The sequence below is a fragment of the Cryptotermes secundus genome, unplaced genomic scaffold, assembly GCF_002891405.2.
Source record: "Cryptotermes secundus unplaced genomic scaffold, Csec_1.0 scaffold708, whole genome shotgun sequence".
In the NCBI taxonomy this organism is placed as follows: domain Eukaryota; kingdom Metazoa; phylum Arthropoda; class Insecta; order Blattodea; family Kalotermitidae; genus Cryptotermes; species Cryptotermes secundus.
In genome coordinates, this window is record NW_019726238.1 from 915,210 (window position 1) to 941,915 (window position 26,706).

At 41.2% G+C, this 26,706-nt stretch overlaps 1 protein-coding gene across 4 annotated transcripts in view; it reads right to left on the reverse strand.

The window, feature by feature from the left end:
• Window positions 1-26,706, reverse strand: part of LOC111864098 (Down syndrome cell adhesion molecule-like protein Dscam2) — a 368,724-nt gene that overhangs the window by 84,707 nt on the left and 257,311 nt on the right. For all 4 annotated transcript variants that reach the window (XM_033751326.1, XM_023851121.2, XM_033751327.1 and 1 more), the window contains one exon: window positions 4,077-4,238. In XM_033751326.1, coding sequence (XP_033607217.1) covers window positions 4,077-4,238 — 162 coding nt within the window. The remainder of the gene's footprint in view (window positions 1-4,076; window positions 4,239-26,706) is intronic.

Genomic DNA, 26,706 nt, shown 5'->3' on the forward strand with positions numbered 1-26,706 from the left:
AGGCCTTGCGACGAGCTGATCACCCGCCCAAGGAGTCCTACCGAATGTGTAAGATCTAGAAAAACCGAAGTGAACGGAGAAGTTCATGGAGGTAGGCCTAGGCCCACTGGGACTGTAGTGCCAAGGGGGGAAAAAAAGAAAAAGAAAGCATTTGCGTATTTCATAAATCCTACTTTTCTTGTGCGTTCTCAGTCTTCGTGTAACTCTGAGGGAACAGAAGACTTCACCGAGATGAGCGGTGCAAGGAGTAACTATAACAGCGCTGTAAGAAACGTCTGACGATGCTACAAGTGGATGATAATTGTACTTGTAAGTGCAGAGGAGGTTGGCCAAGAAACACATTAGCTAAATCCGAGACCCGCGTGAATTTATTTGTTGCGTTAGATATTGAGAAACAATTTGTATACACGCACAATATACGTAGTTAACAAAAACAAACTCCGTCCAAAACGCAGACATTAAAAACATTAGTTTTTTATTGCTAGTGGGGTGGGACTAAGTCCCTTGTACTGCGTCCACTTCTGGCCTATTGTACCACAAATCCCACTTGACCAGACCCCGGAACGAACGCGGGCCGCCGCGGTGGGAAGCCAGCGACTAACCGCTTGAGCTATGGCACGGCCAATATGTTATTAACTTCAGTTCAAATTGTGTGAGCCACATATACATTAAGTTCCTATGATACTGCAATACCCAGCATTCGCATATTCTTTACAAAGTCTTTTGCTTCTGCCTCTTTCTGTAGTTATTTGTAAGTGCTACCAGCTCTGTCACTTTCTGCTGTAAATTGACGCACATAACGACAGACCAGTCTGGTGTCATGTGGTACTACTCTAAAGCCTGGCTGCTAAAGAAAAACATAAATAGTGACAGAGTTGGTAGCACTAGTGTCTTATATAAGGGCCAATTATCTACTTTACAATCAGAGCTACTGGTTGACACTGCATTTCCGGAGAGAACTCTGGCTAACAGGTTAGCCGACTGGTGGTCGTGTTGACAGGTCGCAGTAATGGGGATCAGTTTTTAAGAACGTGCTGATGGAATGCCCGATTGCAGAACCTGTCGCTCTCAATGAGTAATGAGAGCGAGAGATTGATGATAATACGGCTAGAGTGCCATTTGAATGCCGTGGCGGATATGAAAGAATATTCTGTGGGAAGAATATGCATGAGACGGGCACAGCGTGGCACAAATCGTGTGTCCTCATGCCAATTGCATGGATTACATATATTTTCATGCTAATTATACCCGTTAGAAGCCTTAGATCCAATTTTTAATCCAACATCAAATGTATTATATTTTACTCAAATTATTACTAGTTTTTAATCGAATATTGGAATCATAAACCATGGAATATGATGAGACATTTCGTTAGTAATAACCGAATTTATTATTTCATGAAGCTCTGTTCCACTCAGTTCAGAAATTAATTAATGCAGTTTTAATATTCAATAATTGACCACAACTACGTCCCAACTACGATATTCAGATACAAGATGACCTTAATTTCGACCGAAATACCAAAAGCTACATTTACCAGGAAATTCAGAATCTATTACTTAATGTTTTTTGTTATTGCTACTGGGGTGGGACTAAGCCCCTTGTACTGCGGCCACTTCTGGCCTATTGTACCAGCCCCAGATGACAGGTGAGGGTGATTGTGGAGCAATTGGTGGAATGAAGATTGGCAGGCGAAACAGAAGTATTCGGAGAAAACCTGCCACAGCGCCACTTTCTCCACCACAAATCCCATTTGACAAGACCTGGGATCGAACCCGGGCCGCCACGGAAGCCAGCGACTAACCGCTTGAGCTATGGCGCGGCCTCTATTACATACTTACTCATGGAGCTGAGCCCTTCTTGAGGAGAAGCCAAATCTGCAGCTACTCAAGAACGTACGAGCATTTTATGGAACCTGAAGGTTCATTACCGTTTTTTTCCACAAGAGCCCTCCCTCCACTGGTCCGTACCTTGAGCAATATCAATCAAAACCATAACATCTCATCTTATCTCTCTAAGATCCATTTTAATATTGTCCACCCACCTACGCCTTGGTCTTCTCAGTGGTCTCTTTCCTTCTGGATTTCCCACCAATATCCTTTGTGCAGCCCTCTTACCCCCATTCGTGCTACATGCTCTGCCCATCTCATCCTCCTTGACTTCATCATTGTAATTATACTTGGAGAAGAGTACAAATTATGAAGCTCCTCATCATGCAGTTTTCTCCAACCCCTGTCACTTCATCTCTCTTCGGTCCAAATATTCTCCTCANGTTTCAAACATATGTTAGCTATCTTTACGTCATGATTTTGTCCTGCGTTGTGCTTATTAAGGTACAAATCTGTCATTCTGCCAATCTCAAAGTGAAATTGGGTATCTTTCAACGTATGTGAAACACAATTATAATAATACTCTTTGTTAAGTAGAAACTCATTAAGTTTTGTTACTTAATTACTATCCTACACTCTTCTAGGGAGACAGAAATTCTAGGCTCCTAACTAAACAACAGGAGAGGCGTTCAATATTACCTAATTCGATATTATACTAAAATACGTTTCGGGGTTTATAGGAGAGGTGTGTGGTTATACCAGCGAACAAGCAATCCGGGTAACATCAAAGGCATTCACAATTCTAAGCACAATACGAATGGTTGGTTTGCGAGAAAAGTATTCCTTCGTGTAGAGAAGCCATATTTCCTAGAGATGGTTCGATAAACACTTGGAGAGATCAACTCTGAAAACATTTCTTGGAAACATGTTGTTTACATGACGGTGTGCACCTGACGAAGGAAACAACCAGTTTCGGAAAGTAGTCGCTTGACAAAAAACTGGGACATGGGTAATATCAAAAGGAAAGACATATTGCCAGTTTCCGAAATATTTTCGGATGTTAATGTGACAATGGAGAATATCCAAAATACATCAGCCGCCTGAAGAAGGTAACGGAAACTTTGTGCCTTGAAAGGCTGGGCGATGGACAATGTGAAAAAATAACAGTCACGTGACGAATAACACGATCTGTTTCAAAATATATGTGGTTTTAAAAACCTCTGACTCTTGACAGTACCCAAAATATGGGTAACTTCAAGATGGGAAATAGACTGTTTCCGAAACACTGTCGTTTGAAAAGAAAACCCTGGGATGATACATGATGTCCAAAATATCAGTGTATAAAACTTCTCTCTGATTCATAAATTACATAAAAATCGCACAAGAAATTCTGTACATGTGCGGTGCTTTCCGAGAAATAAAATATTACCGAGAATTGTTTCAAGTACAGAATCCATATTAAAGATTCTAGAGCACTGTTTAGGTTTCTGCGGTAGTACAGAAAAAAATTATTAATTTTCATTTCGCTGAACATTATCCTGCCCAACAGGTCTGTAGATCATGTCCGAACATGTTTCTCTGAGACAATAATGGCGCATCACGGAATTTTTTTTTTATTTTATTTTAGGCCTCCTGCCCAAAGCCCACATATCCTCACACATCAGCTTATGTTCTGCAGGCGAAGGCAGATGCTTATGTTTACGGTCCATTGACTCTTTCATGTTTTTGTCTGCCTAGCTTTCATCCATGTTAGGAGAAGCTCCTGGTTTCCTGAGGCTTAATGTCTCTGCTACTCTCCCCTGTACGCATCCTGTCCGACCATACACGAAAACACTGGCTGCGTTGGTCAAGAATTGAAATATGTCTCATTACTGATTGGTAAGCAGAAGTCACGGATTGTACCCCTGAAAAATGCCGCTCTTCAACGTCCATGACGCTGTCCTTTCATACGATTTGGGCTGCAAGCAAACGAGATACTTTCTAATAATTCATGTCTTCTTAAGTTAAACTCTTGACGCCCTATCCCGATAAATATAGTCGTATATATCGAAATGTACTACGAACCCTTTGTCTTACTGCAGAACAGCAACAGTGTTACTTCTCTTAAATACGGAATTATTTCGGTGATAAACGTGTCAATGTGCCAAGGTAAACGAATGGCGCCTCTCCTATTTTGTGCCCTACAGAACAGTTACAGCGATAGATACTGGCCGGTTGCATATGGAATATTATTTAAAATAAATTTACCTCCTTCACTGGATGGGTATATGTTGAACTTTTGATCCTGCAGCCATGAAGTGACGCTGAGAAAATCGCGAACGAAGCTGGGAACTACGCAGCGCAAGACAGCCATGTTGCCTCTCGTCACAGAACTTCCGGTTGCGCCCACGGAGAAATCCTGCATCACCACTGAAACAAAACACCGTCACTTTCTTAACAAGCTCTTGCGGCTTTTACAAATGGTTTTAATCGTAAATAAATAAAACTATATTAAACCTTAAATCTATAAAATGATTTTGATTTGTTTCATTCTGGTCCGTCACAGTAGCATTATGAAAAAGTTAAATAGTTCCGTTCAGTGTGACTGATTAAGATTTTCTTATTTCAATTACTCATACCCTTACATGTTTCGGTCTTCAGAGACCATCTTCAGAGGGACACCTTTACATCAATACAGTTAGAAGCCACTATTACAGTACATGTTCTAAAAGTTAAAATATATACATACAATATAAATAATATACAATTGGCTGTAAAACCTTAAATCTTTACAACTACAGCGGCTGTCCCAATACTTCGTAAACCAGCTTGGTTTACGAGTTCCAACAGAATCTTAACAAACCAACTATAAATATTTTAAAGTATTGGAATATTAGACGGGGTTTTGATTCGAGGACAAGCCGGGATAGCATAGGCAGTATAGCGACGGGCTACGGTCTGGTTGACCGAGGGGTCGGAGTTCGAATCCCAGTAGGGTAAAGAATTTCTCTTCTCCACTACGTCCAGACTTTCTCTGGGGCCCACCCAGCCTCCTATCCAAAGGATACGGGGGGCTCTTTCTCCGGGGTTAAAGCGGCCGGGGCCCAAAATGACCGATCACCTCGAACTAGTGCCAAGGTAAAGAAAATTTGGCTCTATACACCCACCCCTTCATACATCTTCACAGCGTAGTGCTCGATTAGTTAAGCAGAGGGACAACTTTACGTTACCTTGGATTGGATGATTGGATTTATTGCACTTATCCACTCAACTCGTAACTACAAATAATACAGCGCAATAGCTCATATCTCACTGTTACATTGACTAGTGTCCTCAGTCTACTACAGCCTGTACTAGCCGTTTCCTGGCAATGGATCTTAACACAGGAATTATATAAGAGTCTCGCTGAATCACACACTTCAAATATCACTGTACTACAGCACACATAATGTCTTCTTTCCACGGCCTAATTCCTTTCTTGCCATCTGAACGGACCCCCTCAATTCTCTGACAATTCCTCCGTTCCCAAGCTCATAACCTGGCAGACTGGAGTTTCGAAACTAAAATGATTCAAGCGGTCTTCCTTGTCCTTTTTATAACCCCTCGGCAAGGACCGCACAGAGAGCACAGCTCCTCTAGTGTTGCGCGAAATCGTTTCTGTAGAAATGCGTTTACTCAGCTGTTCCATAGTGACGGCTGTACTCACGTCACATCTCGTTTCGTGACAATTCTTCTATTGTTGCGTGAGGACATTACCTAGCAACGGTTGTTTCTCGAGCTCCACAGTTCTTGCATAGGGCAAATACGCCACAATATATTGAACAGAGAAAAATACGCACATTCATTTTGCAGTGATATTCAACAAAATATTGAAATACAATTCACGTGCTTGTTGATTTCATACTCCCATTTTGGTTCACGTACAGCCACGAAAATATTGCACAAAGAGACATGAGTTTTTCCTTCATTTTGAAATATAACAGACAAATTTATTATTACTGAATCTGTTTTACGGTTAATACTTCATCATTAGCTAATGCTCATTTGAAACGAAATCTGACATATTCTCTCTTGTGTTACATTATTATCGAAAATGAGTATTAAAACACGTTTTATGGGATACGCTGCCATGTCGTTTCATGAATATGTAAATATAGGAGGGTAAAAGTAAGTTGTTTATTGCTAATGAGGTGGGACTAAGTTCCTTGTACTGCGGCCATTTCTGGCCTATTGTACTAGCCCCAGATAATAGGTGAGGGTGATTGGTATTTACCAAAATCGGCCTTGCGGTGGGCTGATCCCCCGTTCAAGGAGTCCTACCGGCTATCGAAGATTAAGAAACTGAAGTGAAACGAATGCCCTGTGTTCCAAGAGAGAGCAAGAGGAATATATTTCAATTATCAATGGCCCTACAGCCCTCTGTTGAGCCCTGGGCCTCTTCTTCAGTTTCGTAATATTTTTTTTACACAGACAGTAGGACTTCTTTGATGAGTGATCAGGCCGCTACTTACACAGAGGACAATATATACACAGACATCGATGCCCTGAGTGGAATTCGGACCCACAATCCCAGCTTTGGAACGAGCGAAGACAGTTCATACCTTAGACCGCGCGGCCACTGTGATCGGTTAGGTAGAGAGACACAGCAAAATACAGAGCATGTATATCCACGATTCTACACGGCGTCACATAGCGGAAGCTGCCTTCCAGGTATGTATTTCCAACTGCGAAATAACTCCAATGAAAGAGCGAGTCTGTAGTGCCCCTGCATGCCGAAGTTTGGGGGCGGAGAATCCGGTATTCTCCAGCGGGTGCTTTATGTGTTGTGACAGGTGTCACAGCTAATGCACGTCACAATAAATTGAATAGGACAGATACTCGTTAACACGCTTGCAGACTGCGAACCCTCAGATCTGATGGAATATTTAACTTCTAAATCAGACAATCGTTCGTCCTATTTCAGTAAATAGACGTGGAATAAGTGAAACGGTACACTGCAGTTCTAGTGTTTACTCACGTCAGTGTGGAGTGAGGACACGCAGTTTCAATGCGTAACACCTGAGGATATTTCTATGAGTATTCACATGTTTGAAGGAGCCGGGATAGCTCAGTCGGTATAGGGAGTGGCTACGGGCTGGGCGACAGAGGGATCGGAGTTCGAGTCCAGGTAGTGTCAAGCAGTTTCTCTTATCCACGTTGTCCAGACCGGCTCTGGGGTTCACGCAGTCTCTGTCTAAAGGATAACGGGGGTTCTTTTCCTGGGGGTAAAGCGGCCGGGGCATGAAACTGACTAATATCCTCCAGCTAGTGCCGAGGTAAAGAAAATGTTGGGTTATACATCCATTACCCCATACGCCTTCATGGAGTAAAAAGCACAGTGATAACTTCACTTTTTCTTATTCACATATTTGTAATTTATTTAGAGCAACTACTACAGCCTGTAAACAAACCAAACTGTTCTTTCTTCGAGTCCAGAACTGTTAGCAGCTGGATCAAATACAATTTTATGATATAAGATTTGAGGCTTTCACGGCGGTGACTATGAAGAAAGCAGTCTTCTGGGATTTGGCACCGTGTATATGTGGTATTAACCGACGTTTCGGAGGAACGTATCGCCTCCATCNTTCAGTCTACCACTTTTCCTATTTTCTCACGTTCCTCGCCAGTCTCAAAAGGCGAACTTGGAAATAATACGTAGACACGGCTACAGTCACAATGCTGCAGACTCGTATTGAGCAGGTGAGCAGAAGTAAACATTCATTCATTCATTCATCAGAGGCTCCACAGCCCTTTCTTGGGCCCAGGCCCCTTCTTCAGTTCCGTAACCTTTTTACAAACGGTAGGATTCCTTGGACGGGGGTTCGGCCCGTTGCAAGGCCTCTACCGACACACAGGATAGCATAACACAGAATAAACGCACAGACATCCATGCCTTGAGTGGGATCCGAAGCCGCGATCCCAGCATTCGAGTCAGAGAAGACATTTCATGCCTTAGACCTCGCTGAAGTAAACCATACTTTTAATTTGTATTAGAGAGGTAGTTGGATCAAATCTTGACGAGGTCACTGGCTGAAAAGTAAAGGGAAAGTTGTCTCTGTGCTTAACGAAGTAAGCACTACGCCATGAAGGCGTATGGAGGAGTGGATGAATAGATCCAAATTTTCTTGACCTCAGCTCTCTCTGGAAATGAGTGGTCAGCTTCACACCAAAGCTTTACCCCCGGGGAAAGATCCCCGGTACCCTTTAGATAAGAGACTGGGTGGGCCCCAGAGCCGGTCTGGACGACGTGGAGAACAGAAACATTTTGACCCTACCGAGACTCGAATTCCGACCACTCGGCCGTGGATACTGGTTATGCTAAATTAAATATTTCAGATCTAATCAGTCTCATCAAGTGCATGCACACCATTTTCCAAAAATGTAAGGCGATTTCCTTGCGGATCTGTGCCTATTAAGTAATCTCGTCATCTTCATGATGTCATTGGGAATTCTCAACGAACATTATTAATAATCGAAGAATCTTGCCCATTCACAGTTTGTGTATTTTCCCAGTTTCTGTAAAATAATAAATATTAAACGAGAGACGCATAAATCTTCAGAACCAGGAGAAATATCCCTCTAAGCTGAAAGTATAACACTATACTTATAGAAAGCAAGTATATTTAATTTAAAATGTAATAACGTAAAGGATATATTAGAATTACTGAAATATATTTTCAGAGCTTCCTTTATTACACTGATATATACCTTAATACGCAGTAAATTTCACGTGGGTCTCTACAGCTTAATCTGAAAATCTACGGGCACTGGAAACCGCTGTACCATTTGCAGTCTGTCAGTGCCTATTTTATCGCGTATATTCACTAAACTTGAAAGAAAATTAGATCATATCAACCGCAACGACAAACTCAATATTACTAAAGGCTGCAGGGTTTGTAAAGCAATGAAATGAATCTGTTATTAAAACGATGTTATAAATATTACATTCACGCACAATATTAATTCGAAGGTGAGGATCTCCTGGACTAACATATCATTCCTTAAAAAACTACCTGGAAACGAGAAACATTCCTCTGATAAGAATAAGTCAAAATTTATTTCCAGATTTGTAGTTATAAAGTATGCAATATGCAAAACGCGAACTTGGTTTCATTTCTTTTCGAACCAAGTACCGAATTTCATTCATTTCGATCCATGAATCGAAAACGTAATATTGCACAAACGCTTTCTAACTTGGTATCACTGTGAGGCAATTTTATGGCGAAAAGGAACGATATTTTCCACATTTTCGCCACTCGGAACTAAATTTATTTTCGTAAATTATTTTAACTATTTTTCAAAATTCTAGAAATAATACCTGTACTAAAATAAATAATCCTGAAATTAAATGAATTTTATATAATACATTCACTGACGTTTCGGCTAGGGGTGCCTTACAGTGATCTCTGTAATACATTCGTCTAAAACTTAATATTTCGAGATGGTACATTCTGGTGACCCAAAACAGAATGATATAATTTTTCTGATTTCGAAGCTCATGCAAAACATGTCCTCATGTGCTGTGTTGGCACGCCACGAACAAACACAGGACGATACCAAGAATCTCCTTCTCAAGAGAGAGAGGCGGCACAAGTTCAGCCCCTTCAAGAAAGACAATAGGAGAAGGGACACGAGCCTATTTGGTTTATAAATTTTAACTTAAATAACAAAGTTTTAAAAACTTAAAAAATTTAATATAACAAGAAAGCTGCTGTAGTTGTGGAAAAGTTGGATTTTGTATATACTGTGCATTACAAACATTGTGATAGTAGTTTCCAAAGAGTATCGATGTCCCTCTGATGATGGCCTATAGGGACCAAAACGTGTAAGGGTGTTAAGTTTTCAAGTAGTAAAAACTTCAATAGTCACACTGAATGGAGTTGTTTTGTCTTTTTTTTTTACTTTAAATTAATTTACTCTCCCGGATTTTGTGGAAGGACACAAAAAAATCACGAATATTTCAGTCAGAAAACCAGTAGCCGGATCGAGAACTAAACCCGGAAAACCAACAAGGGGTGTTCAGGTAATGGGAGCCTTGTTCTAACAAAGGAATCTCGTCTATTTACGTACGCGAATCTTTGGTTAGCAACTGGTAGCTGTATCGATATGTACCTACATTGGACATCCTCGTGTGTTGTTCTGAATTGTTCGTGTGGGCCGAATATTGGTATGGCATTATTTTAAATCATCTTTTGATCTCCGCCAATACCGCCCCATGCAATGTCGGGCTTGCCTACAAGTTTTCGTCTATATCTTTCGCTCTGCGTCAACGCGCACCCACACAGGTAGTACCTACTTATCTGTGTACTTAACGGCACTGTGGCAGCTCAGTTCACACTGCAGCGAATGCGTGGACAGGTGGATGGAAATTGTAGTGGCCGATTTGAAATCTATCCAGGAATTTGCTTGGAGAGAAAAAGAATGGAGAAAAACTTAGTTTGGAGTGCCGGTGTTCCAGTCGAGATTCGATCCAGGGTCCTTCGAAACAAATTAACAACTCTCAACGACTGATCCGACTTGCTCCGTCAGGGGTCTTCCAGTTTATGTCATATAACCTGCGTTATGTAGTATCCGTGAGGAATTTTTCAGTTAGAAACAGATGTGTTTTTATAGTGACCCCTGATTTCTCCAAAGTACTTACAGATTCACTGAAATACTAATAATTTGTCAACAATATCTCTATGTTTCATGATCAGGCCTTATAAAATTAAAACTAAACTCAGTGGCTTTAGTCCGCAAGCGAACTATACCGACCGAGCGACCGACGCTTGTCGGCGAAGTTAATGCCAACTTTAGCGGATAGAGGGTGTCGCGTGGTCAGCGCAACGGATTCCCATGGCCGTTAATTTCGGTTTTCTAAGCCGACTAAGGCCTTCTAACTGTATTAAATGCCAAAGATATCGCTCATATATTGTGTAGGAGCCGGGATAGCTCAGTCGGACGACCGAGGGGTCGGAGTTCGAGTCCTGGTAGTATCAAGAATTTTCTCCTCTCCAGGATGACGAAACCAGTTCTGTGGTCCATCCAGCCTCCTATCTAATGGGTACCGGGGTTTCCTTCCTTGTGGTAAAGGGGCAGGAGCGCGAAGCTGACCACTAACCTCCAATTAGTGTCGTGGTCAAGAAAACGTGGATCTATACACTCACTCTCCCATACGCCTTCATGGCGTAGCGCATAATTATTTAAGCACAGGGACAACTTTACCTTCATCTTTATATCACCCCGCGTATCATCGTCTAGTTATGAAACAGCGGTGGATGGAGATCGCTTTATGCATTACAATGTATATAATATTCAAGCAAGCAGACAAAAGAGGACGAGAAAGAGCAGGCTGGGAGGCAGAAGTTTTTATTGTGTGGGTTACGCGTGGATACAGTTTATGAGGTAGCAGCCATGGTGAACTGCAATAATACGAAAGGAGGGGGCTACTGAAGTTAAGTAATGAATCCTGGGCATTGTTTCTCGAAAGTACCGTAACACAATGTTCAGTGAGTTTCTGGCTTCATGCTTTTGGACTCTGCAGCTATGCCTGCTGGCCATTGAAAGGGACCAGCCTGGCGACACACAAGCTGCCATGAACATTGTTTAGTGTAATTGCAGTGTTTGCGTGGTTTGTGCAATAATAGGGATTCAAACCTATTATATTTTAACTGAAAGACCAATGGAAAGATATCGCGAGTCTGTTTCTACGTAACGGTTCTGTTCTCGCATAAGAGAGTGCCTGAAATCCGATTAATATGGATCTGAGGTTTCTTCATGTATTCAGGGTTTGAAATACTCTGTAAACCACTACCCGGATATCAAGATTAGATGAAACGAAATTCCTGTTTAGAATTCTGAAATTAGGATCGTGTCCGATTGCATACTTTCGTATTAATGGCGTCACAAGCCTCGCGTTTTTCTATCACAGCGTCAATTTATGAAAACAATTTACTGAGTGGAAAAGGGGGCACGCGGTAGCGTAGTTGGTTGAGGCACTATGCTACAAGCCGGAAGATCCAGAGATCGAATCCCGATGAGGTGGATTTTTTCAAATTAACTACTCCTGGCCCTGGGGTCGACTCAGCCTCTAATAGAAATGAGTACCAGGAATATTCTTGGGGGTAAAGGGTGGCCGGCGCGTAAGGCTGACAACCTTGCCGCCATCTATGAGCCGACTGTCTAGAAAATGTGGGAATGTCAACATCTCACAACCCTATGGCCCTCCACGGGCTATTACAGGGATAGCTTTACTTTCATTTTTTTTTTACCTCAGTGGAAAAGCGCGTTGGGAGACTTACGTGGATTATATACAAATTCCGATAACTTTAAAGAATGGTCTTGTATTCAGATTGATTCTCTAGTATCGTAATTCTGAGACAGAACTTCGTAAGTTGTGCGTATAGATCTACAGGATTTCACACAGTCCCCTCGTCACAGTTCCTGACGTCTGCTGACGCATCTGTGTATGAGGAATCGCTCAAGTGGGACAAACTTTCTGAAAGACTGAAGACATGAACATTCTGAAAACTTTACTCAGCTGATTGACTCTTCAGGTTCCGTACTTATATGATTTCCGATATTTTCGTATTCATAAAGAAGTCCTCGATTTCCGATAACATTTTTCTTCCATGCAGGTGACTTGGGGTTACTTAATGTAGCATAAATTTAGTTTCCGTTCCTCGTCCTAGTCTAGCTATTTCGGGACCGAAAATTCTAGTGACATTATGAGGGCATTCTGTAGAATGTGTTCCAGAATAAACGTATTACATCAGTAGTTTACCGCGGTTTCCTTTTACTAGGCCTATACTACACTGTGCTGTAATACTACACGACACTGAACTACACAATGCTACACTACACTCTATTACATTATACTGAACTAATGAACTACAGGGAGCCAGTAGCGCAGCTACTGAAGAATTTCCCAAAATGGAGGTCCAAAATTTATTACCGTGTTTTGTTTCAGTCTGGTCCGTCACACTAATACGAGTATTATGAAAAAGTTAAGTATTTCCGTCCAGTGTGGCTGGTTAAGATTTTCTTATTTCAATTATTCATGCCCTTACATGTTTCGGTTTTTAGAGACCATCTTCAGGGGGACATAAATACTGTTAGAAACCACTATTATATTACATGTTCCAAAAGTCAAAATATATACATACAATATAAGTAATATACAACTGGCTGTAAAATCCGAAGTCTTTACAACTACAGCGTCTGTTCGATACTTTAAAATATTAATAGTTAGTTTGTTAAGATTCTATTGGAGTTCGTAAACCAAGCTGGTTCGTGACGTCCCTCCTATTATTTCTTTTGACGGGGGCCGAATGTGTGCCCCCTTGTTGTTCTCGAGAAGAGGGTTCTGCAAATATATTATGGGTATATTGTATTATTTCAGCAACCCTATTATGTTTTCTTTTATTGTTTAAAGAGTGTTTGTTGTTTCGTCCTACCTTTGATGTCGTCCTGTGGTTGTTCGTGGTGCGATGTGTTGTTTTACTGTTCTAGGGTGCGTTGTGCCGTGTATTTATAATCCTTCTGTCTATGACGTTAGTGTGGGTGTGTACTGATGTATTATGAGGTCGAACATATTATAATGATTGTCACTTTCCTTTGTGTGTCTTTGTTCTTCTATCAATTTGTTGAGCTTATTAAAGAGATATATATGGAAATTTCCTTTTATATTCATGATGCTCCAATTTTTGGCATTCTCACCTATTTCCATGATTACTGTCATCGGTCCGTACTGGTGGCGTTTGTTTAGTATGTTTTTCTTGTGTGTTCCTTGTACCTTGTTGTTAGATTTCTACCAGTTTGGCCGATGTATACTTTTTGGCAGCTTTGGCATGTTATTTTGTATATCCCACTTTGTTCGTAGGGGTTTGTTTCTCGTTTCTCATTTTCTAGTTTACCTATAGTGAGCTGTTCTAAAGGCTATCTTTATGATGGTGTTTTTGAAGAGTTTTGTGATTTTTCGTACGTAATTTCCCGTCTAGGTAAATGTAGCCCATTTTTGTTCCCTTTCGACTTTATTATCCATACTATTTTTCTTTTGTTTGAGTTTGTTATATAGTTGTATGCTCATTATTTAATGCTATATTAATAATAGTATTTAATTCTTTGTTTTGAGCGTTTTCTTTGAGGGGTAGTGTGAGAAGTCTGTGTATCCAGCTTTATATGCTACTAATTTTTGTTCTTTAGGGTGGCAAGAGTTATTATTTATTGTTGTATCTGTCGTTTTGGATTTTCTGTATATTTCCATTTCTATCTGTCCGTGTTTGTTAGTTAGGTTTAAGTCTAAGTATGTTATTTGGTTGTTAACTTCCTCATTGCTTGTGAATTGCAAGTTTTTATGTTGTGCATTGAAGTGTTCGGGGAGGTTTTGTGGGGTTGTTTTTGTCTGATTGTATATTATGAAAATGTCATCTACGTACATATTAGAGTATATAATTTTTTCATCTTCCAGCAGATGTTTTATTCTGTTTTGTTCTAGGTCTTGTAGGAAGATTTCTGCCATAGTACTGAATTAACGTGAGCCCATGGCTACGCCCGATCTTGGTTTGTAGACTTTTTCATTATACTGAAAATTATTTTGATTCAATATCATCCTAAGTATGGACATGATTTCTTTTATAATGAGTTTGTCCGTGTGGTTTTCTTTGAGCAATTTATTAGTTACCTAAAATTATCTGAGATCTTTGGTTTTCGCCTCAGAGAATATTAAGTTGATAGTGACCTACATGGCGTCATATTCCAGAAGATGATAATGTAAATTATTGTATTTGTTAAATAAGGAGACAAATATAGATGTACAGGACATTAGGAATCAGGAAAAAATTAATTCTCTCATACTGCACAAAATTACTTTGTCATTACAAATTAATGTTAATATCTAGTAAAAGTCTGAGAAAAATAATTGGATGTGAACATAATTATTCTGATGAAAATTGGAAAATAAAATAGAGTGAAATGATGGTAACTACAAATGGACAAAAATATACTCTTAGGTGTGTAATTGAATTTGTTTCCAAATACGGTAGAGTAAAATTAGGGCATGCAGGATTCCTATATCGAACACACGTGACATGTTGGAAACCCATTTCATATCAGAAGTGGTCGATAACTCCAATAAACTGCATGTTCATTTCCCGTAATAACAGTTTAATGAACTTCCATTAATAACTGGTTAATTAGAGGATTTTCACAGCCGCCATGTTAGTCAAATTAGAATATTATTTGTTTAAATAAGGGATACAGAACAATTTATTTGTGGATTATTATAAATTCATTTACAATTTTTAACTTTCGCCTTTCCCTGCTAGCTTTACTAAGTTGACTATTCATGTCAGTGCCATGCATTTGAGTTTATCAGTAGTAGGAGCTGAAAATTTCTAGTCACAGTCGCACAATTCGTCGCGAGATACGAAGGAAGACCACTGAACTGATCCCATTCATGATCATGAAACCCTGAATGCGCAGACTCCGCAGAAGGGCTGAAGCAGCGTGCTGATGGGAGAGTGACGCCTTAAGGAAATAGGACGTGAAGACGTATACTGGGTTTGTCTGGTTCAGGATAGGCTGCAACAACTGGTACTTGTGAAACTTGGTGCTATATGAAAGATGGGAAAATATTGTGACACATGAGCCGTTTCTATAACAACAGAAGAATGTCCGCTAACGTTATCGCGGCAGTGAATACAAGCAACAATAGATGAACTGCCGTTTCTATGCGCCGGCCAGTAAACATCCCCCTTAAGTACTTAAATACGTAATAGCAAGGAGGCTACGTAGTGATTTGAAGTGTTAATTTATGTGTTCAGATCCGTTGCTAGGAGACGACCAGAAGAAATTTGTAACCCTAGTGCTTGTGCAACGGTGGATTTGAGAGTGTGAAACTCGGAGAAAGTGTAATAATTATTTGTAGTTACGATTAATGAATATCCAATAAATCAACTCATCGATCCAAAGTCGATACTTTAGTCACCCACTCACGTGACAATGTTATTTCAATGTACAGATTTACAGATACACTTTTACTTGGAAGGACAAACATCGGGACATTATGAGTGTTTTGTTTAAGAGAAAGTAATTATCACATATTAATTTAAGCTTTCCAATTCATTATCAGTACAGAATTTTCGGGTATTAACTGATTTCGTGTTTCCATAGTGAGCACAAAGGCCAGACCTTCGTAAGAAGTTTTTGTGTGCCTATTACAGGGTTAAAATGTGACTGGATATGCATGTTACACGAGACATGACTCCTCGGTAAGCCCCATTCTGACAAAAGACAAGAAATTCTAGAAATGATTAATTAATTCCTGGGGGGAATAATTTCAGCGACACCTTGGAGATGACAAAAGGCACTACGAGTGTGCAGTAGGAAACAAAATGTAATAAAAAGAGGACGCTTCATGGCCTCAGCTTTTGTCCAGGTTTTTACTTACTTCACTACTGCATGGTTATACTTAAGTTGCTGTTATCGCTTTCCGTTAATTGTTTAGAGATTTACACTCAGTTATCTCTGACATAGGAACCGGAATAACGAAGTCTGTACAGTGACTGGATACGGGCTGGACAAACGAGGGGTCTGAATTCGAGTACCGATAGGGTCAGGAATTTTCTGTTCTGCACGTAATCCAGCCCGGCTCCGGAGCGCACCCAGTCTCCTATCCAATTGGTAGTGAGGGCTCTTTCCGCGGCTGTAAAGCGACAGGGGATTGAAGCTGACCACTCACCTCCAACTAAAGCCGAGGCCAAGAAAACCTGGATCTATACATCCATTCCTCCATACATCATCATGGCATAGTGCTTAATTAGTTTAGCATAGTGACAAATTTGTCTTGCCTTTCTCCGATATATACGTAACCCACTGTATTCGAGACAATATTAGTATTTCTTTCCCTTTGGCGCGAGAGCCCCAATTTGGGCCTTGGCCTACCTCCATGAAAAATCTCCGTTTTGCTTCGGTTTATTAGATCTTAGACATTCGGTAGGATTCCTAGGGCGGATGATCAGCTCGTCGCAAGGCATCTACCGGTACACAAACACAGAAAAACACACTCAACATCCATGCCCTGAGTGGGACTCGAACCCATGGTCCCGGCTTCCGAACGAGCGAAGACCGTGCATGCCTCAGATCTCTGGGCTACCGTGACGCGCGAAATTTATACTTAAACAAAAACCATCTTCGTGGCCTGTAGTCCGCAAGCGAATAATACCGACCGAGCGACCGCCGGTTGTCGGCGAAGTTAGTGCCAACTTTAGCGGATAGAGGGTGTCGCGTGGTCAGCGCAACGGATCCCCACGGCCGTTAATTTCGGTTTTCTAGACCGGAGCCGCTGTTTCCTTGAAATAGCTCCTCAATTATCCTCACGAGGCTGAGTTGACCCCGTTCCAGACTCACTACTTCTCAGAAAATCTGGTAGCGCCGGGAATCCAACCCGGGACCTCTGGTTCTGTAGGCAGGAACTCTGACCACTAGACCACAGAGGCGGTCTAATGTACTGTCACAAAATAGCAATTCTCCGTGTTTGCTTGAGACTGGTTTTCCTTTAATTGAAAAGCAAAGCGAATACATGCGAATTATTGTTAATGGCATAATTGCAGTTATTATAATAATTGTTTTCATTAAGTTATCGTGCGTGTTGAAGGCAGACAAAACGGGCTTTCCCGCTCCGTACTTTATACCGTACTCAGAACTTTCTGCAATAAATTTAGCCGAATTTAGAATCAAAAGAGAATCTGGCAGGAAAACAATTTCGTTTAAACGAGAAGACCGTAACATCGGGAGAAGTTGAGACTTCACAAGCTCGGCATCAGTTCCAGCCGTGAGTGAATTTGAATACAAATTCACCGTTAGACCAGCTGCGCGCGGTACCCCTACAGTTACAAGAATCGATTTAATTTCGTGCGCAATATTCCATAGTTCCTCTTTAGGTTGGTTAATTCATCTGAAAACATACATACTTTAATTCATGCATACCTCCGTAAAAATATATATGCATATAAGTGCAAACATACATGTAAATATACTGCGACGTGTATTAGTGACTATGGACAGATTTTGGATTTGATTATTGGATTTGTTGAGTCTTAAACATTCATACAGTCCGTGACTACAGGCAATACAACGCTATCGCGGATCGACACACTTCACAGTCCACCGTTACACACGCACTTGAGTTCTCACTCTTCACTAGTCGTATCCCGGCAACGGATTTATCACAGTCCCGCAGTTACTTCAACTCAGACATGAAGTTTTCTTTCTTGCTTGCTATTTCTGCGACTGCAAATTCCAAAGACTCGATTACTCTCGACTACTGTTCTATACTCCGTCCCGTCTTCTGACTTTTCCCTCTTATAACTCCTCGGCACGGACTTCACGGAAAACACCGTCTTATATTATAAAGAAAACGTGTTTACTGGTCCGTTATCTAGCAATGGATATCCTTCTACTGTTGCGTGTGCTTGTGTTGCGGGAATGCGTTTACCGACCTGTTGCCTAGCAATCAACATACCCGTCAAAATACGTAATCTTAAGCACAAACATTCCTAAGCACAAACATATATCAGTATGTCACTCACCAAAGAGATTCTTTTTCTAGAGTTAAGCTCTCTCTTCATTAAGAAGAGCCGTTGTTCGAAGACCTGCCAGGACAAGTATGCCTACATCCACACGTTTTGGGTTTGCGTTGTACTTCTAGGGCGATGACGACACGGTAACTTAAAATGGCTCATGAACTCTTCTTTTACCGTCTGTTGTGACTCAAAATTTAATTGGGCAACATAAAGACTATGTGACATTTGATGATTTCACGGTAATAAGAATTCTTACTGTGCATTTTCTGGTTATGACAGCGCCTAGTCCGGTAGGTAGTTACGAAATTTGGAAGGAAACTGTCCACAACTCTGATCCCGACGTTGGGCGTACGGTTGTTCCGAAACTCCGGATGACTGTAATGCGAATATGAACCCTAATTTTAAAGTAATATACGATAAACAGATATCTTTCAGTAATACAAAAGGGTAATTAATTCCGTCCAGTGTGACTAAAGAAGATTTTTCTATTTTTAATCTTATATCCTTTACAAGTTTCGGTGTTTACAGCCCATCTTCAGGACACCAACACAATAAAAAACGACTATTAAAATATGTTTTGAATGTTTAAATATGAATATAGTGCCATCTTGATTTTCTTCTTTTTTTTTCCTTGGCACTACAGCCCCAGTGGGCCTAGGCCTACCTCCATGAACTTCTCCGTTCACTTCGGTTTTGCTAGATCTTAGACATTCGGTAGGACCCCTTGGGCGGGTGATCAGCTCGTCGCAAGGCCTCTACCTGTACACAAACACAGAAAAACGCACACACACATCCATGCCCTGAGTGGGATTCGAACCCACGATCCCGGCTTCCGAGCGATCGAGCGAAGACAGTGCACGCCTTAGACCGCTCAGCTACAGTGACCGGCCATCTTGATAATTTACTTGCCACAAATGGAGCACATGTACAATTTTATTAACAATAGACAGAAAACTTTTTGAGTTTCTCAATCCAACAATGTAACCAGTTTATTTATATCTTCGTTATTTCTCGAATTATTAAAGATCAAAATGTGTCAGACCCTTTGTAACACCCTGTACAATAGGCACAATATATTTTGAATGCTAAAATATAAATACAGTACCATCAAAATAAAATGGGCACAAGACCCGATGCTTTTACAACTACAGCGGCTGGTCTTAATATGTTAAAATATTATAAAGTCACAATTAGTATGTTAAATTTTCTTGTTAAACGTTTTTAAACTAAGTTGGTTCATGTCCCTTTTTTATTGTTTCTTCTCTTGCTGGAAGCCAAGCGTCAACCGCCTTGTGTCACGGACCAGGGTCAAGCCAATCCGATTTATTTCAACTTATATTGATACAATTATTCGATATGTCAGTCATGGAACATATTATCACCTGACAAGTGATGATAGTGGGGGTTTGGGTTGGTAATCGGTTTCATTGGACACTTTAGCACACAACTCGTGACTAGATTTTACAAGTCACACAAGTACTGGTGCTCTGAATCACGATCTTCACTGCACTGCTTGATATAATGTCTTCCAACAGTGGACGCTTAGTTACTCCTAGGTTCACGGCCTTATCTCATATCAACCCCTACTCTTCTAGCTGCCGTCTCAAGACTCTATCTCGGCTAATGAGAACTGATCCACGTCGTGTAGCCTTGGCATGGACGTCACAGAAAACAACTCTCCCAGCAATTCGTTTGTTGCATGACGTAGTTATCAGCACGGACAACAGGGAAAACACAGCTTGCTATAGTTATATTTCACATAGCCGTTATCTAGCAATAGCTGTTCGTCTGGCTCCACAATTCTAACATTCAGCAGACATGCCACAGTACATGAGGGTTTTCACCAGAAACGTTTAAATATATATAAACCATTCGTTATTCAACGTAACCGTATCACTTTCATGGCGACGTGATTTGCATGAATGCTCCGAGAAAAGTAACATCTCCCTTAACTATCAACAGAACAATGCTGCAACCTAAAGAAACATCACGGAACATAACTATCTTCTGGGTTGTGATACCGTTTGGCCTGGTAGTAGATACTGCCTCCATCTTCAGGGTACAAAAATTCTTCCTAACGTTCGTGCCTCTATAACTACACGTCAAATCTCAAAAGATGCCAATCATTACAGAAACCGCTGTAAGAATTTTAAATCTCAGAGTACCAAGTTCGCTGTCGAGAGGTTAAAACTCCTGATTCATATCGAAGAACCTGAGGTCGAATCCTGAAACACAGACTGGCCATTCTAAGAGAATTATCGTGGTTTTACTAATCATGACTGGGGAAGTATCCGGATATTATATTAAAAGAGATAACCGTCTGTTCACATCCTTTAAAAATCATCAAACACAATCATCCTGTCATTGAACACACTGCAATGAGAACAGTTCTGAGGTTACTTAGAAAAACCAAGAACCAACGAGCTACATAATAGAGATATGGCCTTACTGCGCAAGAATTAAGCAGTAAGAATAAAACGTAAAGGTGAAACGTATAGGCTACTTTCACATAATAATTTTACTTACATACTTAATCCGTTCCTTTTATACCTTATGGTGTCGAGATTTTTTTTTATCATTTCACAGATGGTAGGACGCCTTGGACGAGTGATCAGTTCGTCGCAAGGCCTCTACCTTAACACAGCACAACACAAACGCAGAATAACCACATACACATTCATGCTTTGCGTGGGATTCGAACACGCGATCCTGCTTTCCGAGCGAGCGAAGACGGTACATGCCTCAAACAGCGAGGCTACCGTGGCCAGCCTCATAACAATCACGCTATGGGCATATAGAGAACGGCATAGAATTAAATCTCCGCTTTTTTTCTTCTTTCAAATATCTCTGGATTGAAGAGGTGTGAAGCCTCACACTCAAACCCACTTCACCCACGGGGAAGCACACTCAGTAGACCTGTTCTCTGAATAGGAAATCAGATATGCCCTAGAGTCATTATAAATGTAGCATCCCTACCCTCGTTTCACTGAGCCTTAGAGGCCCTTCGAGAAAGTAACTTTTACTCGGTTATTCAAATTCGGAATATCAAAAGGGATCACTCTCGTCTTCTGGGACGGTTTGTCGGTCAGATATTGTATTCCATGACACTGTATCAATTATAGAGCTCCAAATCTTCGAAATATAAAATTAATTTATATTATACGTAAAAAATTATTTCCTATCTTACAGAAAAAAATACGTCATCATTCTAAGTGTTTGAAAATGATTATTATTTATTCACGGAATCGACGGAGGCATTTAAATACTCTCTGTGGTCAAACTCAGGCTTCCCCAGTTCTAGATCCGAGAGTACATAGGGATACCGCTGGGTTTTGAAGAGTTATACATCGATTGAATTTAAGGGGTGAGTTAAAAAGACGGAGAAAGGAGCGACATTGACATGTCCGCATAAGCTTTCTGCTATCCCATCATTCCCTGGGAAATAAAAAGTAAAAGTAAAGGTACCCCTGTACCAGGTCGTGAAGGCCCATAGGGTTGTGAGACGTCGAGGGTCCCACATTTTCTAGACAATCGGCTCAGAGATGGCGGTAAGGTTGTCAGCCTTACGCGCCGGCCGCGCTTTGCTCTCCAGGAAAATTATTTAATTAATTCCTGGTACTCATCTCTTTTAGAGGATGGGTCGAGCCCAGGACCATAGCGCGGCCGGAAGGATTACGTCAATTGAAAAAAAAAGACAAAGACCTCATTGGGACTTGAATCCGCGACCTTCGGGCTTTTAGCGAAGTGTCTCAACCAACTAAATACTGAAAAAAGTGAAGTCCCATATCAGTCTGTGATTAAATTCAGAGAATTTATTGTGCAAGATATTTCCTGAAAAAGGCAGGTAGCCAAGTTGGTGATGATATTGTTGGATATCGTAACCCAATTGCAGGTCCTAAGGTAAAGGTCCAAATCAGTTTAAATTCGCAAATAATTTCAATTGGCTTCAAATGCACTCCTGAATATAAGAAGGGTGAAATCAGTTGTACATATTCAAGAGACAGACGTGCGTACTGCTGTACAGGTATCGTCATCTGAAACTTAAGTACTTAAAGAAACAGTTGTCCCTGCGCCTGAATAGTTAGGCATCAAGTCATGAAGATATTGCAACACTTTTAATTTTCAGCACTAGATGGAGGTGATTGGGTAGTTTCACACTCCGACCGCTTTCACTTACTCATGGAGCTGAGCCCTTCTGGAGGAGCTGTCAATTCTGCAGCTACTCAAGAATTTCCCAGCATTTTACGGACCCCGAAGGTTCATTACCGTGTTCACAAGAGCCCTCCAGTGGTCCCTATCCTGAGCCAAAACAATCCAATCCATACCATCCCATCCTGTCTCTCTAAGATCCATTTTAATTTTGTCCACCCACCTACGCCTTGATTTTCCCAGTGGTCTCTATCCTTCTGGATTTCCCAGCAATATCCTTTATGCAGCCCTCTTACCCCCATTCGTGCTACATGCTCTGCCCATCTCATCATCCTTGATTTGATCATTCTAATTATACTTGGAGAAGAGTACAAGTTACGAAGCCCCTCATTATGCAGTTTTCTCCAACCTCCTGTCACTTCATCTCTCTTCGGTCCAAATATTCTCCTCAACACCCTGTTCTCAAACACCCTCAGTCTATGTTCCTCCCTTAATGTCAGAGTCCAAGTTCCATACCTATACAGGCCCACAGGCAAAATTAGAGTTAGTATATTCTGATTTTTATGTTTTTATACCTCCGACCGCTCTACTCGGGCAAAGAGAGACCCTGGCACCCTTTGAAGAAGAGATTGCCGACGTGGATGCATGTGACATGGAGAAATATCTGTTCTCCTGCCGGGAATCGAGTCCCTGTTCTCCTGACTGACTTGCCCACCCTGAGGGGTATCCTAGTTCTCACTATTTAACTAGAGAACCTCGTCGCAATTTTAGTTGACGGAGTCACGTGACAGAATTCAGCTGTAGTTAATATTTCCTCGGATAAAAAAAAAAGTACTCCACAAACCGCCAACATCGCAGGTTTCGCTCGCCATTCTCAGCCCTAACGAAGCCTACAGCCAAACCGTGTCTTCTGGACATCCAAGTTGCAGAAATAACGGTTAACTGATTCCAAAGGTTGGTTACACCAAAAGATCTCATTAGCACGGAAAAAAGCAAAGGAAAGAAATTTCAGCGTGCAAATTGAAACGCGTTTGTTGTTGCGGCAACGGCATCCTTGCGTGGGGTGAGATAGGGGAGGGAAGTGGGGTTGCTATGGCTCGGGGAAGGTGTATCGGTGTCATGGTTAGGGGGTTGCGGGGCGGCAGTTGTGTTCCGGAGAGTTCCAGCCAGAGGGCTCAGTGTAGCTGCTCCCACACTTTCTGTTCCTCGATTATTCAACTGCATTTACAAAACTGTTATTTGGGAAATGGCATTAACTGCAGTGGCAGCCCTGAAAAATGGGCCCTGTTACAGGGCTTCTTCTAAGGACAGCTGTAGATCTAGAGGTCCGGGTTCGATTCCCGGCGCTACCAGATTTTCTGAGAAGTAGTGGGTCTGGAAAGCGCTCCACTCAACCTCGTGAGGATAACTAAGAAGGAAAAGTAGCGACCCGGTCTTGAAAACTGAAATTAACGGCCGTGGGGATCAGTTGCGCTGACCCCGCGACACCCCCTATCCGCTAAAGTTGGCACTAATTTCGTCGACAAGCGGCGGTCGCTCGGTCGGTATAGTTCGCTTGCGGACTAAAATAACGGAGTCTGTGTTTGTTCGTTTCAGTCTTAAACACCTGTCACAGTTTCATAGCCCTATTGAGAGAGATCGCGAAAATTGTTAAAAAATTTGGAAATCTTTACGGCCTCAATGTTGTAACTCTCGATGGAAATTAGGAAAACTTGTGAGATCCCGAACAGCACTTAATTTTCACCTGAAGCGTTAGAAATTAATAGCTACAAAAATTCTTATGTATCTCTGCCCATATATCCGCAAGTAACAACTCACCCCCCCTCCAAAAAAAACGATTCTGTGTTAAATTTGAAACTTGGGAGGTTAACTACAATTTCTTCACGTCTGATCTTGATTAAAATGGGGTAACAGTAAGGGACACAATTAGAATATAGAAAACTATAATTTTGCCTGTGGTTCTGTATGGGTGTGAAACTTGGTTTTTGACATTAAGGGAGGAACATAGACTGAGGGTTTTGAGGAGAATATTTGGACCGAAGAGAGATGAAGTGACGGGAGGTTGGAGAAAACTGCATAATGAGGAGCTTCATAACTTGTACCCTTCTTCAAGTATAATTTGAATGAACAAGTCAACGAGGATGAGGTGGGTATGGCATGTAGCACGAATGGAGAAGAGGAATGCATATAGGATATTGTTGGGAATGCCAGAAGGAAGGAGACCACTGGGAGGACTAAGGCGTAGGTGGGTGGACAGTATTAAAATGGATCATAGAGAGAGAGGATTGGATGATATGGATTGAGTTGATCTGGCTTATTATAGAGACTAGTGGAGGGCTCTTGTGGACACGGCAATAAACCTTCGGGTTCCATAAAATGCTGGGAAATTCTTGAGTAGCTGTAGATTTGGCTTCTCCTCAAGATGGGCTCAGTTCCATTAGTAAGTAAGTAAGTGAAATGTTACCATCGTCTAACGCACTTATAGTACTATCATCCCTGGTCAGTATTAAATCAAAATTATATTCTCATCGAACATAAAATGAACATACGGGTATGTAACAAGAGTTTTGGAAGGAAGACAGGAAATTCAGTTAATTATGTTTTTATTTCTAATATTTTCAGTTACTGCAGAATCCTCTCTAGCAATTTATCGATGGCTTACTCTTCCATCAGTTTCTTCACAACAAACGAGAAACAGAATTGCGTAAGTGAGCTGTTACACGTGCGTCACTGCTCTCAATGTCTGCTGCGCACTTCGGGGTGCGTGTCAAGATGGCGGAGACTTATCTCGCATACGTGACGTAAACCTCAGGGCTGGATATTGCTGAGTTGTGTCTTGTCTCTTAGCAAGTGTGTACGTCAATAATGGAGGCGAAGAAAGGCGCCTTCCTTCCAGGAAAAAAAACACAGCATGAAGTCGAGTAAAAATCAGTTTGTGTTGTTTCCCTCAGGTCTGAAAGCAAAACTGGCCACTGCGAGAAATACACTGTATATGCATGATGAAAACCTTTCAGTAAGTTTAACTTTATTCACTCCGGTCCGTCACACTGGTTACTTATTATAGAACGGCTTGACAACACCCTCTAGTGTGACTCAGATATATATTGCTTTACAGTAGTTTCCATTCTTCGCATTAGAAACCTTTAATTTAAATCACATTTTTTTTTTCTAACCATCTACTTTAACACTAGAACTCTGCATTTTCCCCACAGAATGCATACATGTTATTGCATGTGATTTTCGGAATAAGAAATCCAAAATGAAAACTAGCCAAACTTCAGTCAGAATTCCAGCCGCGATCTCTGCTTACTTATTGCTTCTACACGGAACCTAAGCTTGTAATATCAAGTTGACTCTCCAGAGATTTCAAGGTCATCGCGTATGTATTAAGTGAAACTGGTATTTCAGTGTTTCCACGAAACTCTGTGATGTTTAAAGTTGGACCAATAGAAGGAAGTTCTTTGTAAACCTTATCTAGAGTTGGAAATAGTCAAAATACATATCTTGAAAGTTTAAGCAAAACTTTGAGAAGCATTTCAAGTATTAACACTGAATACCTTCCTGTAGTTTAGTTTCAGTTAGTTCTTTGGGATGGGGTGAGACTGAGTCCAGTTGATACGTCGGCCACTGATTGGCCTATTGTACCTGCCCCGGGTGATTATGATGATGGAGAATTTGATGGAATGAAGATTGGCAGGGGAAACCGAAGTACTCGGAGAAAACTCGCCCGAGCGCCACTTTCTCCACCACAAATCCCACTTGACCAGACCCGGGCTCGAACCCGTGCCGCTACGGTCGGAATCTAGCGACTAACCGCTCGAGCTATGGCGCGGCCTATGCGACTGGAAGGTATAGCGTATTAATTTGGGGCATTATTCTGGCATTTCGCCCAACAGAAAACCAAAAAACACCTCAGTCAAGATAGAGAGCTTCGAGTCCTGGATTCGTTTCCTTCACTGTTAAACGAAGTCTTATATTTCCGGTAGGCTTTATTTACGGAGAATTAAGAAGTAGATATATATGTTCCCTAATAAGAATTGTAAAATGAAACCAATAAATACTATGATTCATTATGAAAGTAACTATTTCCCGCAATTTCCGACTTCTCAATAACATTCCCTCCCTGTCAGTCTAAATCCGTGTATCCC